Genomic DNA, 14,605 nt, shown 5'->3' on the forward strand with positions numbered 1-14,605 from the left:
TGCTCTGTAAGCCGTGAAGGATGCCAGAAAAATAGGACATTAGTATTCAGAGTTCAGCAGGGGAGAAAGTAAAAAATATATTTGGTGTATTTGAAGTGAGTGAACACTGAAAGAGGATTCCAGCTCTGATTTTTGAGGCTCTCTGTGAAAAGCTCTCATGATTTTTAAAGTTTATATTGGAGTTTCTTTGGGTTCACCAACCTGGTTCCCAGCTTCAGCATTAGAATTGGGATAGCTCAGGTCAGGAAAAGGCATCATGGGTCTTGCTTTCAGTCTCACACACCCTGCTACACGGCGTGGTCTGGACAATGCTTGCATGGCTCCCTGTTTCTCTTTTACATGTGAGCACTAACACAGAGCCTGACATGTCGTGGACCTTCAGTAAACACCTTATCAGCCCCGGTCGTTCCTTTGGGTTTTAATGACTACTTCCCAAGAGGTGCCTGGCAAAGGTGCCAGGCTTTGTGCCAACCCCTTCTATGTAACTAGCTCATCAGGGGCCTCCTGAGGTTGATATTGGAACTCAAAGGAATCTGTTCTGAATGTGGGGTAAACATACTGGTTTCTCGTGTAGTAATTTAACCACATGTTCATGTTCTCTCGTGTGGTAAATCCATTACTTCAAGCCCTGTGTTTATCAAAGGAATGTATTTGAAGTTAGGAGACAGAGGAATTACCTTTAGCTAATTAGTATTGCTTTATATAAAAAAAAAAAAGCTTAAAAAAGAAAAAAAATGGTTCAAGAAGACATCAAACTTTAAACTGATGCAGCTTTGTTTTTTTCATAGTTTTCCTTGGTCCCCTGCATTTAGTTATGGAATTGGCCTTTAGGGCTTAAAATTTAGTACATTTGATGTGTTGCACATTACAATAAAGCCTATACATTTAATAATTTTGGTGGTCATGTGTCTGCAGGCTCACTACTTTCAATTCAGCATTTAGTGTATTTTAAATAAAGGAACTCTTTTTTTTTTTTCTCCCCTCCCTGAAAAAAGAAGGAAACGGAGAGTCACAGTCTTGCAGCCTTGCTCTGAAGGCTCAGTTCCAGTACCAGCTACAGATGGTTCAGTTCTTAAGGACGTTTCCCAAGTCTTGGGCTGAGTTATAGGGTCTACCATATTTGTCCCGTTCTCTTTCTGAGCCCTTTGCTGCCTTTTGTCCGCATTTACCTCTCATCTCCTTGTCTCAGATGACGTGTTATAGTAACACTGGCTAATTTGAGCCCAGCTGGAGGACCAGTGTTATGTAAACAGAAATGTTGTAGTGCCTCTTGGGGAGATTATAGGCAAGTGCAGATTTGTTATACATTTATCTTTAAAAATTAAAAAAATTCTTATTTTATTTTTATATGTTATTAGGTAATGAATGCTTGCAGATCGTAATCCTCTTTTATTTACTTACATTAAAAAGCCCTAGAAAATGAATACAGTTGTATTTCAGAAGTTGAGGTTTCCTTTAGCCATTTGTTAAAGATTTTAGCTGACTTACATGGAGTCTGGCATCTACCCCAGGTAAGCAAGAACTTTTGCCCCATCTCTCCTGGGAGGCGCCTGTTTTTCCTTTATTTTGGATTCCTTGGTCATCGTGCATCCCTGGCCCTCTGATGACTTCAACAGAAGTCCTGCTTTTGCTGATTATCTAGCTTTTCTTGTTGTAAGGGTGGGAATGACTCTGTTTCTAGTTTTCTGTATCCTAAGTGCTTACCTTCACATTTGAAAGATATATTTGTTGGGTAATGTATGCTAGTTTTACATGTTTTTTCTTTCCGTTTTTTAAAGGTGTCTCGCTTGTTTTCTGCTTGCTGAGTTTCTGATCAAGGAGCATGCCGTTGTTCTTGTGTTTGCTTCTCTAAATGCAGTGTGCTCTGGCTGCTTTTTAAGGTTTTCTCTCTATCTCTCGATTTCAGGGATTTGGTTGTGATGGACTGTAGCATAGTTTGCTTTAGGCTTATTCAGCTTGAGGTTTGTTAAGATTCTTAGATTGCGGGATTTATAGTTTTCATCGAATTTGGAAACATTTGGCCAGTACCTCTTCAAATATTTTTTCTGACCTCTCCCCCTTTTTAAAAAAAATTCTTGTCCTTCCCCTACACGTATGTTAGATGGCTTGTTACTTCTCTTAGGTCAATGATGTTCATTTTTTTTCAGACTTTTTCTGTATGTGCTTCATTTTGAATAATTATTTTGTCTGTAAATTTATTGATCTTTTCTTCTTCATTAACTCATTTGCTGTTAACCCCATCCAGTGCTTTTTTTGTTTCATTGTACATATTTTATTTTTTCATCTCTAGACATTCCATTTGGGGCTGATTTAATATCTTCCATTTCCTTCTTTGTCATGCTCATGTTTTACTCTACCCTTTTGAGTATACAGAGCATGTTTATAATAGCTGGTCCTTGTCTGCTGATTCTGTTATCTCTGTCGTTTCTGTCTGTGAATGTTGATTGAGTTTTCTCCTGGCGTTGAGTCATATTTTCCTGTTTCTTTGTGTGATTCGTAATACTTGGTTGGGTGCCGGGCTTTGTGAATTTGAGGTACTTTTAAAAACAGTGTTGGATTTGGTTCTGTCATGCACTTAAATTCCTGGGGGTCAGCTGGATCCTTTCAGGGCTTGGTTTTAGGCTTTTTTAGTGCAGGTTTGAAGCAGCCTTTCACCCAGGGCTAATTTAGCCCCACTGCTTTGGTGTGACCCTTCTGAGGATTCTACCAAATGCCCAGGTGTTATGAGTTCTCTCTACCCTGGCTGGTGGGGACCATGGAAGTTCTGGGAGTTATTAGACTGACTGCTTTACGGTGCTTCTTTCCTGGCCTTATGAGATTAGTCCTTAACCAAAGACTTAGGGGTAGAGGAGTGAGTTCCCTCTGCAGAAATCCGGGACACTCTCTGCGTAGTCCTCTCCTCTTCCACACTATGTCCCTCACATGTAGCTGCCAGGCCCTCCTGAACTTAGAGCTCTGTCTTCCCATTGGCGGGAAAAACTCCCATGCTGTTTGTGTCCCTGCCTCCGTGCTGTGGTCTGGAAACAGCCCTCCGGGCAGTGAGCTGGAGGGATCCTACAGCTCCTGCCCTTGTTTCTCTTTTCTTAGCAGTCAGTCGTGTGTTGCCCATTGTCTGGTGTCTGGAAACAGTTGCTAAATATATTTTGTCCACTTTTCTGGCAGTTTATGGTGGAAGTGCAGTTCCCATAACAGTTCTTTGATGAGTAGAAGCATCCCTGTATACACTTAAAAATTTGTAGTATGGAAAATTTTAATCATATACAAAACTAGGCAGAACAGTAGACTTTCAGCAGTTATCAGCTCATGGCTGATATCCCATCCACTTATATCCCATCTACTTTCCCCCTTCTTGTATTATGTTGAAGCAAATTCCAGATATTATATCCTTTCAACTCTAAATATTTCAGTATGGATCTCTAAAATATAAGGATTAATTTAAAAAATACGTGACCACAATGCCATTATTACATCTAAAAAAATTAACAATAATTCTTTAAAATCAACATATATCTCTGTAGTCAGTGTTGAGATTATCACAGTTATCTCATGAAGTCATAATCTTTTTTCATGTAGTTTGTTCATGTGAATCAAGGTCCAGATAAAGCCCCCCCGTCGTGCTTGGTTGGTATGTGTCTCTTTAGGGTCTTTTTTAATATGTAGAGATTCCTAGTCCCACTCTTTTTTTTTTTTTTCTTGTAATTTATTTGTTGAAGAAATGAATCTGGGAGAAATGGTCTGGATTTTGCTGATTGTATCCTTTTGTATCCTCTGTATTTCCTGTAAATTGGCAGCTGTATCCAGTAAACTGGCAGTTTGCTTATTTATGCATTTTTTCATTTAACTTTTTATTTTGGAATAACTTTAGATTGCTAGGGAATTGGTTAAAACAGTACAGAGAGGTCCTATATACCCCTTACTCAGATTCCAGGGGGATCTGAGAAAAACCATAGTGTAATTATCTAAATCAAGAAAATAATAAATCAGTAGGAAAATATTGACACAGTACTGTTAACGTATAGACCTTACTTAAATTTTGTAACTTTTCCTCCTATTTCTGTTTTCTAGTCCAGAATCTAACTCAGGATATTACATGTAGTTGTCATGTCTCCTCATCTCATTCTCTTTCAGTCTGTGACAATTTTTTTTTTTTCTTCCTTACAACTTTTACCCTTTTGAAGGGTACTGGTCATTGACTATGAATAGTGTCCCTCAGTTTGGGTTTGTGTGATGTTTTGTCATGATTAGATTGATGTCATACATTTGAGACAAGAATACCAGAGAAGTGATATTGACCCCTTATGAAACATTTGAATAATTTTCCCTACTTTTGGTCTTCTGGGTTGTTTTATTGCTGTTAAGCCAGAATTGTGCTTTCAGTGGACATTTCTTTCATGTATTTTTGTAGATTCCAAAATGAACCTGAATGATTTTATCAGTATGGATCCTGAGGTGGGATGGGGAGCCGTCTACTCACTGTCTGAATTTGTACATCGGTTTGGCAGTCAGAACTACTGAACTTGACCTCTGGATGTAGTGCCATGGAGAAATTCTAGGACGTGAACAATCCACCCCTTCATCTGAGACAGCAAATGTTATGATGGTACATTTGGCTTGGAATTATGCTTTCCTCTTTTAATTCAATTGAGTTGAAGCATAAGTGAACAAAAGAATAGATAGAAAATTTTTTTTTGGTATGTCAGGTTGAAACTTGATGTAGTTGCTCAGATATTCCTACTGCTCCTTTGTTAAAAAATGTGAAGACTTATGCCAGTAATTGCTTTTGTTATGATAAATGTGTGGACTTTGTGTCTGTTTTGGATGGTTCATGTCTCTCCAGCTATACTGTAAGCTCCTTGAGGGTAGGGCTGTAGCCCGTTGCTCTGTGAATCTCTAATGCCCATAAAAGGTGCCCGTAAAATGTTTGCTAGTGACTGTGCTGCTGCCTGAAGAGGGCTGACGTTGTGAGCCCAATCAGCAATAAGTATTAGTCTTTCTGGACCATTCATTCTGTTCTTAGCAAAGATTGCAGCCCTCTCAGGCTTAAGTGTTGCTTGGCCTATTTATATATGTTTTTAAATAAAATTGACCTAAATTAATTTTGTTTTGAAGATTTTGTGTCCCTCTTTGATAATCTGGGATACCCAAGAATGTCTCAATTATAGATGGGAACCATTGCTTTAAAATACTTTGATCAGTCTTCCTTCCTGAAGATGTTTTGGAAATTTGGCTTTCATCATATAATTCCAGATAAAAGATGTTTGGCATTAAACCAGCATATAGCACTAGCTCTCATTCACGTCCTCCATGGTTCTGTTGTAAAAATGAGCAGGTTTCTTATAACAGGGCTGTGCAAACTTTTGCTCTTAGATGAGTCTTCTGCTTACTCCGGAACTTCCATTCAAATCCTCTGCCTTGTGCTCTGGAGGGACACCTGCAATCATTTCCTCAGGAGTCAGTCAGTTAGTCAGTCTAAGGAAAGACCATATATCCATTTGGCTCGGCTGACCTGGAAGATGCTGGGAGAAAGTGAATCAACTTTGGTAAGAGGAATACAAATACAACCTAAATTATTTTTATAATTTAGAGTTAAATACAGACCCTAAACTTAGATAACTTTGTTGAGTTTTAGATGGTCATTTAAAAAGTATGTGACTACACTAAAGAAGATAGATTTTGGCAGGTTGTACCACAGAAATACTTTGCCCTGAGCAAAAGGAATTCAGAGACCCCAAAGGATTGTGATCTGATTTACAAATTGCATTTTTTGGAGCTTTGTTTTTGTTTTTTTTCCCCTGCCAATTTATGAGCAGTTCCCAATCTGGTATTCAAAATTATGTCTAGTGCAGACCAGTCAGACAATCTTGTGTGTGTAAGTTTGAACTTTCCAGCCACCTTGCCTTGAAATTGAAAACCCCCTGCTTCTAACCAGTGTGATGAGCAAGGTTTATAGTTATGTTAACATATCCAGTGGCTGTTGTCATGACTTGTTAGAAGCAATAGAGGACATCTGTTATTTCTACCTACCACTCCTACAGTACCCTTTGGGGAACTCTTCTTTGTGTAGGTCATATATTGTATATAGTCCTAGTGGCCCATAAATAGAGGCATGTAGCCTAAACCGGGCCAGGCTTAGACCCCACCCCTGGACAAGTCTAGGAATAGCCTGTCACAGTGTTCTCTGGAATTGCTGTATTGACATTAAGAGAGGATAATTCTCTGTCCATCAGGACTGCTGGGCTAGGGCCACTGGGAGTTTGGGGCTGCTGGTGGGTATCTTGACTGCCACAGAAGAAAGGCCTGCCTGCATAATGCACCCGAGCAGAGCGGGAGCCCCAAGGACATTTCGGAGAGCCTGGATCTTTCTTTGCTTCAAACCAGCCCCAATTTCGAACTTGCCAGTTATACAAACCAGTGGGTTCCTTTTTCTCTTCAGTTTGTGTGAGTTGGATCGCTGTCATTTTTAACTGAAATGTAAGCTCCCTTGCAAGATTTTTCTTCAGAATTGTTGATTTTATCAGGAACTGTTTCTTTTGTCTCTCTGTGCTTAATTTTTCTCTGAGGTCAGGTTTGCCTCTCTTTATACTCAGTATGTGTGAGAGAACTGAATAAATACTGATAAATGCTGTTTGGAAAGAGGAACTTTCAAGAAAAGCAGGGGACTAAAATAGAATTTGTAGTTGACTATGAAAATAAGAGAAATAAGGTATCTCTGAGAATCTGATGGGAAAGCAAATACACAATATAAAATGGCTCCCAGGTCAATAGAACTGACCGTACCTGATTGTGGGTATTACCGTGGCTTTTACAAGTGATTGTGTCTTTCAGAGGAAGGGTTTGTTAGCAGTGGAAGTAAAGACAAACGCTTTTTTGTGTGTGGTTTTTCTCAGTTTAATTTTTAATTATTTAAAAATAGATGGCACATGCATATTGTACAAACGCAAAAGATATAAAAAGGTATATAGTGAAAAGTACTCTTTCCTCCCGTTCTTACCTTCAGTTTTCTGATTTCCCTACCCAGAAACAACCTGTTTTCAGTTTCTTTTCTATCCTTACAGGAATTTTTTTATGCCCATGGAAGCATATAGCATTATGTATGTATTAAATTCTGGGAGTTTTTTCTTCCCACAAATGGTAACACTCTAAAAGTATTGTTCTGCATTTTACTTTTTAAAGTTAATATATTTGGATATTTTCCAATCAGTACATGTTGAATTTCCTCTCTCCTTTTAAGGGGGGATACACTGTAGTTTGTGGTGTGCATGGTCCATAATTGAGCAGTCCTGAAGTTGTTGTAGTCTTTTGGTATGACCCCTCCCCCAAAAAAAAGGTTCCAGGAGTATTTTTGGCCATGTGTCTTTATAGCAATTTCTGAGATAAATTTTGGAGGTGTAGACTGCTAATTGTCTCACCGAATCCATTCTCCTTTTTTTCTAGAAAAAGGGATACAAATGTTTTCTATAAAGGGCCAAACAGTAAATATTTTAGGCTTTGCAGGCTATAAGGTCTCTGCTGTAGCTGCTCAACTTGGACTTTGTAGCTGGTAAGCAGCCATGGACGATATGTAAATGAATGGATGCAGCTGGGCTCCAGGAAAACTTTGATGTGGGGGCTTGAGGATTTGACCCCTGGGCTACAGTTTGCTGTTTCAGAGTCACAGAGGTGCAGCTGGCCTTGTGGCTGCTCTGCCAGGGACTACATTTCCCAGTGTCCTTTGCAGCTAGGTATCGCCATGTGACCAGGTTCTCACCGTAGGAATGTAAGGGGAGGGGTGTGTGTCACTTACAGGGCTGACTTGTGGGACGTTGCCCACCCACTCCTTCACACCTCTCCCCCCTTTCCTGCTGGGTGGTATGATGGTGACTAGAATGACCTTTGGAAGCCACCCACTGAAGATGGCAGAGCCACCATCAACCTGGGTTCCTGAATGACCCTATGGAGCCGAGCTGCAGGCCTGCCTGAAAAGCATATTGTAGAACTGTTCCATAAGAGACACACTTGTGTATTTTTTTAAGTCACAGAGCCATTGGTGAGTCTTTAGCCCTCCCCAGTTAATACAGTGCCCATTCAGGACTTGTCACAGGGTATTTCCACTGGGTTGGAAATGAGACTTTGTGATGTTCCATGTGGAGTTGATCCGCGGTGTTTTCGTGCAAGCTGCCCCTTAAGTGTCCTGGAGTGTTTGTGGGATTATTGCCCTTTGCAGAATGTTCAGGAACACCGAATGCAGATATCCATCCATACCTCTTATTTTGCATGAGGTTCGAGAGCCTTGTGGGAAAGAAGCCAAATGAATCCTGTCCTCATTTACAGTTCAGACATGTGTGGGCCTGTCTGATGGACTAGGGGTCCTCAGAGTTATCCTAGCTAGAGGAGAGGAAAACAGATTCCTGAGGGAAAATCACTCTTAAGTGAGGAAGACACCTGGCTGAGTGGACCAGACCTGGCAACGAGGCCTGGTGGTTAGAGGGACCACTGGTGGAAGGTACAGTGTGAGGTGTGCTTCCTCATTGCTCACCCTTCGTGCGGTGCACCCCTTTACTTGCTCTCTCACCCTCTTGAAAGCCCTGTCCTCTGGGAATGAAGGGAAAGAACTGTGTCACTAGGGGCCCAACACGGCTCTGTGGGAACCTTGCAAGTAGCTGGTCTTGGGCATCAAAGGAGAACAGTGGAGGCCAGTGGCCTGAGAGGTTGGAATTCTGGTGGTTGAGTGGTTGGCTCAGAGCAATGGAGCAGAAGCATGATAAAGCCTGAAGGCTGTGGCTCTGATTTTCTGTGAATCCCCATTTCATCAGGACTGTTTTTTGGTTGCTGTTCAATTCAAATAAACACTTATTGAGCCTATGTTAAATGGGGGCATGGTTAAGAGAGGCACCTCTTCTGTCTGTGTACAATTCCTGCCACTCTGTTTATCCTCATATGTCTCACTATTCTTGTACAGTTATTCAAACTCCTATAATGGAATGGTAACCTTGTTCAGAAGCTCAGAATCTTCTTAGAAAGTTGTTAGTAGAGTGATGGTCACAGCTAGTGGAGAATCTGCTTCATTTTCTGAAAAAAACAAAACACTGAGCTGGACTTGTTGCTTCCCATGAAGATGCTGGGCTCATCTGGGGCTTCAGTCATAGGCTCTTTAGAAAAACCAGCAATGACGTCTTCTTTACTCCGAAGTTCTTTACTCCAATCTTTACTCCAAAAGTTCTCTGTGGGAAGAGAGTGATAATCAGCGGTGGCCTCAGTGACTTCTTCCTCAGAGCTCAGGGTGTGTAATTTCACCTCAGTAGATAAAGCGAAAGTCTGCACATTCTCCAAATACAAGTCAGTGGTAGTTTCTTCATCTTCAGTGAAGCCTGCCTTGATCAGTGGTCAAGGCTGGTCGGTCAGTGGTCGACTCTAGGTGTGTGATGAATTCCGGGAGTCGTGTGGGGTTGGGCACAGCCAGGGTGAACCCGGCAGAGGGGAGGAGGGCCTTCCTGAGCAGGATGCTGATGCCAGCGGGGAGCACGGGGGCTTGTGAAGGCGAGGAGACTCAGCGTGTCTCCATCTCATCAGGACTTCGAAGTAGAAAATGACCTTATATAGGATTCACAAGCTAGTGGGGGGCTTGCGTACATTCAGTTTATAATAGCAAGCACCCCTGACAATTCATAGAAGTTCTTGGTGAAGAATGCTTATTAAAAAGCTGGACTTAATTTTGGTGAATATGTGCTTAAATCATGAAGAGTTGGGATTACTGTAAAAGTGAAAAGTTTGTACTCACTGGTGGTTGGAAGCCTGGGACATACCAGGTACTTACCATTCGGGGAAGGGGAAGTCATAGTCATTTGCCTTGAATATATTTGGAGAACAGAGTTAGAAGTTACAGGCAGGTTCCCTCCCTCCCTCCCTCCCTCTATCCACCCACCCAGCATGTATTACATGCCTGCTATTTGCAAAGTTAGGCCCTGATGAATGAGGCAGAACTGTCCTAAGAGGAGACATGCAGAGTGCTCTGGTTCAAGGGACAGAACCTCTGTCCTTTATTAGTATGTCTTTTATTACCTCACTTTCATTAGCATGTAAAGCAGAGGGCCAGCCTTTGAGGAGCCTGTTGTATAGAAATCTTTTGGTAAAGACTTGGTACTTAAAGATTGCACTTTGAACAAATGTATAAGCCAAAATGAAGGACTTTTCTGTAATTATTTAAAAGGATCTTGAAGGAAGAAGTGATTATTCCAGTACAGAACCAGAAAATTTGGGAACACGTGAGCATCCCTAGGACCAGGAAGACAAATCCAGCCTGAACCAGAATTATTCACTTAGTTCCCCTAGTTAGGGGTTACCATCAGCTCTTCAGTGAGCAAGAGCTGGAGACTTATGTTGGCACTATTGCCTCTTCTGTGTAGTAGTTAGTTGTAGGTGTATATCAGTAATATATAGTTGAGTCTATAGTACTCATTCTGGAGGCTAGTGACAGTTTCTCTGAGCAAGTCCTTTTGCCACCTTCATAGGACACTGAGTGAAAGAAGCTGTCTAGTTATAACTGCAGTGAGGTGTTCAGGCTGAGTGCTGTAAATATTATAGACCAGCTTCTGATACTCAGTGTGGGCAAAAGGTGCTAAGTAGTCCCCCATACTGCATTATCTTTCAGCATGTGGCACACAGTAGATGCTCAATAAACATTTGCTACATGAACGAATATATATTTATGAGGTTCTCTCAGTGTGTTTCCATTAGCGCTGCTAGTTATAAAATCGATGAAATGATGTGTAGTTGTGCACATAAAACAGCTGCAGTCAGTCGATTAGGTTGAATTTGGTTGTGAGACAACTATTACCACCGTTTTTTCTCTTGGCAGAGAAATGACAGAAATGCGCTGTGGGAGGGCTTCTCTCTCAGCCTATTCTTTTGCCCTTTGTCCCACTGTGCTCCCTCCCAATCCTGTTTGGACATTATTTGTGCCGTTTCTAAGAAGAGGATTCAGAAGTGTCCCAACTAATGAGAACATTTTGTCAGGGTATCTACTTCCCTGTGGGCCATGACTGAAGAAACAGAGGGAAGGAACGATACACCATACCCCTGTATTTCACCATGGTGAACTGCAGAGTAAATTTAGCCCCTTGTAATATAGCAAGGGTGCTATGGCTTGAATATTTGTATCCCCCCTACCCCACTCCCCGAATTCATATGGTGTAATCCTAACCCCCAGAGGTGGTGGTATTAGGAGGTGGGGTGTGTGTGTGTGTGTGTGTGTGTGTGTGAGTGAGTGATTAGATTAGATTAGATTAGGAGGGTGGGGCCCTCATGAATGGGGTTAGTGGTGCTAGAAAAGAGATCCCCCGAAGCTCCTTCTGCTCTGTGAGGACACAACGAGAAGTCTGCGACCTGTGATTTTACCCAACCATGCTGGCACCCTGATTGGACTTGCAGCCTCCAGAACTGTGAGCAATAAATTTCTGTTGCTTATAAGCTACCCAGTCTGTGGTATTTTGTTATAGCAGCCCAAATGGACTAAGACAAAGGGTTCCTAACCTGGAGTCCTAACACACATTGAGTGTGTATATGAGTATATTTTCCTGGAGAGAGGACACATAGCTTGTATTACCTATTTATTCATTTAACAATATTTATTATTATTTTTATCTATTGAGGGCCTACTCTATAACCTTAGGCTCCAGGTTAGATGCTGGTAACTGAAACCAGAATAGCTTTTGCTCTCTTGTAGCTTATAGGCTGATGATGGAGACTGACATCAATCAAAGAATCACACACAGATGGCTGTACAATTGCAACTGTGAAAGTGCTGTCAAGGAATGGTACCAGTTCTATGAGAACATGTAATGGGGGAAATTAGCTGGTTAAAGGGGGTTGGGAGGCTTCTTGAGGAAGTGTTTTATCCTTTCAAACAAATAGCTCCTACTAGGTGCCAAGCACTGTTCCTGCCCTGGTGATTGAGCAGTGAAGAAAACAAGCCCCTGCACTCATAGAGCTCACATTCTGGTGGAGAAGACAGACAATGGACACATACTGTGTGTGGAAGAATGGTTGCTGTTTACCGAATTGGAGAAGATGGTGGGTGGACCGCTTCTGGGGAGGAAGGTCAGGAGTTTTATTTTGGACAATCTTAAATTTGAGATGCCAGTTCGATGTCTAAGAGGAGATGTCAGATAGGAGTTGGATAAAGGAGACTGGGATTCAGGGCAGATGTTCAGGCTGGGAGTATGAAATGGGGAGACCTCAGTTAATAGACGGTATTTAAAGGCACAGGACTCAGAAGATCACTGAGAGAATGAGTGTAGACAGAGAAGAAGTAGGGGGACATAGCCCTGGGAGCTTTTACATTTAGAGGTCAGGAGATGAAGGACACCAGAAGGAGGACAGAGGGAGGGGTTGGTCAGGGAGGGAAGAGAAGACAAGGAAAGCTCAGAGAAGAAAGTGATTCAGCAGGGACAGAGGGCTCTGACACATCAGATGTTGATGATCAGTTGAGTAAGCTGAGGACTGAGATGACCGTTGGCTTCGGCAATGTCTTCAGAGCAAGTTCAGAGGAGTGATGGGGATGAAAGCCTACTTGGAATGGTTCAGGAGGGAAAGGGAAGAAGGAGGCAGAGTGGTATGGTAAAAGGAACAGAGAAGTGGGGCAGTACTGGAGGGGGACATGGGTCAAGGGGGACAGCTCTGAACCTGGCCGTCACCCAGTTCTGCCTTTATAATGAACAAATTTACCATTTCTAGCCCTCCAGAGAGACTTCTAGGGACATCAGAGACCTGTCCTCTAGGCCTGTTCTCATGCAGGGCAAACACTGCTCTGTTCTTGACTAGATCCATCCCTTGGTTCATGCAGCCTTCCTCAGCATTAACATGGAGGAAAGAAAGCTGGATACCCCCAGAGGTATAGTCATCTCTTGGTACCTGTGGGGGATTGTTTCCAGGATCCCCCACGGATACCACGCTCCATGGTTGCTCCCTCATGTAAAATGGCACAATACAGTCGGCCCTCCATGGGTTCCACATCAGTGGACTCAACCAACCGTGGGTGGAAAGCTGCAGATTGAAATCCACAAATGCTGAACCTGTGGATAGCGGGCCGGCTGTATTTCATCAATGCAATTCCTATCAAATTACCAATGGCATTCTTCACAGAACTAAAACCAAAAAAAATCTTAAAATTTGTATGGAGACATAGAAGACCCTGAATAGCCAAGCAATCTTGAGGGAATAAAATGGAGCTGGAGGGATCAGGCTCCATTACTTCAGACTGTACTACAGAGCTACCGTAATCAAGACAGTATGGTACTGGCACAAAAACAGAAATATAGATCAATGGAACAAGATAGAAAGCCCAGAGATAAACCCACGCACCTGTGGTCAACTAATCTATGACAAAGGAAGCAAGGATATACAATGGAGAAAAGACAGTCTCTTCAATAAGTGGTGCTGGGAAAACTGGACAGCTACACGTAAAAGAATGAAATTAGAACACTCCCTAACACCATACACAAAAATAAACTCAAAATGGATTAAAGACCTAAATGTAAGGCCAGACACTATCAAACTCCTAGAGGAAAACAGGAAGAACCCTCTCTGACATAAATTACAGCGAGATCTTTTTTGACCCATCTTCTAGAGTAATGGAAATAAAAATAAGCAAATGGGACCTAATGAAACTTAAAAGCTTTTCCATAGCAAAGGAAACCATAAGATGAAAAGACAACCCTCAGAATGGGAGAAAATATTTGTGAACGAATCAACGGACAAAGGATTAATCTCCAAAATTTACAAGCAGCTCATGCAGCTCAATATCAAAAAAACAACCTAATCCAAAAATGGGCAGAAGACCTAAATAGACATTTCTCCAAAGAAGATATACAGGTGGCCAACAAATGCATGAAAGGATGCTCAACATCACTAATCATTAGAGAAATGCAAATCAAAACTACAATGAGATATCACCTCACACTGGTCAGAATGGCCATCATCAAAAAATCTACAAACAGCAAATGCTGGAGAGAGTGTGGAGAAAAGGGAACCCTCTTGCACTGTTGGTGGGAATGTAAATTGATACAGCTACTAGGGAGAACAGTATGGAGGTTCCTTTAAAAACTAAAAATAGAATTACCATATGACCCAGCAATCCCACTACTGGGCATATATCCAGAGAAAACCATAACTTAAAAAGACACATGTGGGCTTCCCTGGTGGCGCAGTGGTTGAGAGTCTGCCTGCCGATGCAGGGGACACGGGTTCGTGCCCCGGTCTGGGAAGATGCCGCGTGCCGCGGAGCGGCTGGGCCCGTGAGCCATGGCCGCTGAGCCAGCGCATCTGGAGCCTGTGCTCCACAACGGGAGAGGCCACAACAGTGAGAGGCCCGTGTACCAAAAAAAAAAAAAAAAAAATGCACCCCAGTGTTCATTGCAGCACTATTTACGATAGCCATGTCATGGAAGCAACCTAAATGCCCATTGACAGGCAAATGGATAAGAAGATGTGGTACATATATACAATGGAATATTACTCAGCCATAAAAAATGGGTCATTTGTAGAGACACAGATGAACCTAGAGGCTGTCATACAGAGTGAAGTAAGTCAGAGAAAAACATATCGTCTATTAACGCATATATGTGGAATT

The 14,605-nt window shown here is 42.0% G+C and overlaps 1 protein-coding gene across 6 annotated transcripts in view; it reads left to right on the top strand.

Annotated features, from left to right (window-relative positions):
• NTAQ1 (N-terminal glutamine amidase 1) overlaps window positions 1-14,605 on the top strand; it is a 189,694-nt gene that overhangs the window by 8,825 nt on the left and 166,264 nt on the right. The window contains exon 6 of one of the 6 annotated variants that reach the window (XM_033419853.2): window positions 10,835-14,457. The exons of 4 other annotated variants lie outside the window; for them this stretch is intronic. In XM_033419853.2, the coding sequence (XP_033275744.1) occupies window positions 10,835-10,842 (8 nt within the window). In that variant the 3' untranslated portion in view covers window positions 10,843-14,457. Of the gene's footprint in view, window positions 1-4,405; window positions 5,097-10,834; window positions 14,458-14,605 lie in introns of those variants that run through there. One more of the 6 variants, XM_004265341.3, reaches the window with a different exon arrangement.

The sequence above is a fragment of the Orcinus orca genome, chromosome 17 (genome assembly GCF_937001465.1).
Source record: "Orcinus orca chromosome 17, mOrcOrc1.1, whole genome shotgun sequence".
NCBI lineage: Eukaryota > Metazoa > Chordata > Mammalia > Artiodactyla > Delphinidae > Orcinus > Orcinus orca.